Source organism: Branchiostoma floridae, unplaced genomic scaffold, assembly GCF_000003815.2.
Source record: "Branchiostoma floridae strain S238N-H82 unplaced genomic scaffold, Bfl_VNyyK Sc7u5tJ_418, whole genome shotgun sequence".
NCBI lineage: Eukaryota > Metazoa > Chordata > Leptocardii > Amphioxiformes > Branchiostomatidae > Branchiostoma > Branchiostoma floridae.
Window position 1 is genome coordinate 1,673 of NW_023365842.1, and position 2,236 is coordinate 3,908.

Genomic DNA, 2,236 nt, shown 5'->3' on the forward strand with positions numbered 1-2,236 from the left:
GGATGGATGTCATCCATATATCAACATGAACGTATTCCTTATCAGATAAGTCTGGAAATTATGAAGCTTTAGACTTCCCTTCAACACAGTGCAATAATAGCTCACCTCGAAACCGACTCTTTTGTGTGATAATAAAAAAAAAAAATTGGCATCTTACAGGCATTGTGATCCTCCTCCTCATCAAAGAACCACTGAACGCCCTGAGTAACAACCGTCACCATGGTGATAAGTACCGGGATGTACATTGCAACTATCGTCACAGCAGGTAAGTTTATCAATGATCTGTATGCACGATTTTCGTTTCCCTTTTATTTTTCAGCAACAGATAGAAACGCGTGTCAAGTCATTTCTCACAGAGTGGATCGATTCGACTCTCGTTTTTTCTTTATTTGCGTAGAGTGCGGCAACCTTATACCTCTGTGAAATATACAAGGCCCCTGCACTTCCAGAACAATCCTCTGGGGGCTCAATCAAACTTACGACATTCTTGTTCGTGCACAAGCCGTATCTCGCGACCACATTTCATCCCGAACGCGACATAGTTAATTTGAAATTTCCTTTGCAGTACCCAGGAGAGGCAAGAGATGACCAAAATCTAATCATTTCCAGTTTTCTCACTACCTACTAACACGGTACATATATGAAAACCAATTCCAATGGACAAACAATGGCGAAAATATTTCCAAACTTGAAGTAACAGGACTTCCACGACCCCATACCTTCCCGATACTGTATACTGTTAAACACAATCACCTGGCATGACTTAGATGCTCACGTCTATATGCTTTTCTTATATGTCACAGATGAGAAATCACAGTCATTTACCAATGGGTAATGTTATGTAGCCTTTGCGCGACATTGCTTTCAGGTCTTGGAAAAAATCATTATCGAATTTCTTAGCAACAGCTTACTTGCATACAGTCAAACCTGTATTAGGGGCCACCTCTACAGAGGGGCCACCTGTCCATAGTGGCCACTTTTTGTCGGTCCCTTGGGTATTTTATCTACAAGTTGCCACCTCTATACAGAGGCCACCTGTCTACAGTGGCCAAATTTGTCCGGTCCCTTGAGTGGCCGCTATAGACAGGTTTGACTGCATTTTGAAACATCTACACCCTTGTAGTCATCTATCTTTAGCTTATTTTGAAACATCTACACCTTTGCCTGTAGTTATCATCGTGGTGACTATTCCCGGCTGTCTCCTCACTATCGTCACCATCTCAACACGCCCAAACCTGAGGAAGCTGGTCAACGTGCCTCTGGTCAGCCTCAGCTGTGCAGACCTCCTCTTCGCCATCTGTGGCCCCGCCCTGTGGATCTACCACTACCTGCACCCCCAATGGGAACCGCCAGGGGCGCTGTGTTGGTTTGAAGCGTACACCACTCCCGCATTGTTTGCGGTATCGATTGGCCACATGTTGTGTATCGCTCTTCAGCGGTACTTCAATGTCTGTACCTACAGTACATGTCTGAAGTCTACGCGTGTCCTCATCGCTATGCTTTCGCTCACATGGCTGCTCCCATTCGCTTTCCTCTTGCCTTTAAGCGTCCTTTCTGAGACAAAAGTTGACCCAAAGACTAAACGATGTGCTACAGCGGGATCTACATATCTATGGGCAAAGATTATCCCAGCTATCTTTGTCTATATCACCCCTTACGTGGCGTCCTTTGTCTGTTACGCTCTCATCCAGATGCATGTTAGGAAGAGTAAGAACCGGGTCAAGGCCCACGCCGGGCACCACTCAAACCGATTGGCAGTGCAGTTCTCAAAAGGAGAGCGAGGCGGCGCGCATGTGAAGGGTAACGATGCGGTCCCTTCCACTTCCACTGCAACCGTCCAAACTACACATGCTTCGCGAAAGGCAGACGACGGTGGGGTTTGGATGGGGTACGACAGCTCTTCATCAAGTGATGAGGACCAAAACGTAGAGGAACAGAATAAGCCAGATAAAACCAAAGTTTTCATCCTCGTCGCTCCAGCCTCTGACCAGCCACGAACAGATAATAACCAACATGCCAGTCAGGGAAGTAGTTCTCAAAGCAATGCAGCCGAAAGGCAGATCACCAAAATGATGATGACACTCTTCGCTGCTTTCACGGCGTGCTGTTTGCCTATGATCTTGATGGTATTGTTTTACAACAAGGTGCCATCCGAAGCTGTAATGGTCGCTTCTACCCTGGTGGCTCTGAACGGCGCCTTGAACCCAATCGTGTACGGCCCGTTTATGAACAAAAA

The 2,236-nt window shown here is 46.4% G+C and overlaps 1 protein-coding gene across 1 annotated transcript in view; it reads left to right on the forward strand.

The window, feature by feature from the left end:
• Nucleotides 1–219: 219 nt before the first annotated feature.
• The window catches only part of LOC118408799 (G-protein coupled receptor 84-like), a 2,927-nt gene continuing 910 nt past the window's right edge, over nucleotides 220–2,236 (forward strand). Inside the window, exons 1-2 of the mRNA XM_035809657.1 lie at nucleotides 220–265; nucleotides 1,171–2,217. Of these exons, the coding sequence (XP_035665550.1) occupies nucleotides 220–265; nucleotides 1,171–2,217 (1,093 nt within the window). The remainder of the gene's footprint in view (nucleotides 266–1,170; nucleotides 2,218–2,236) is intronic.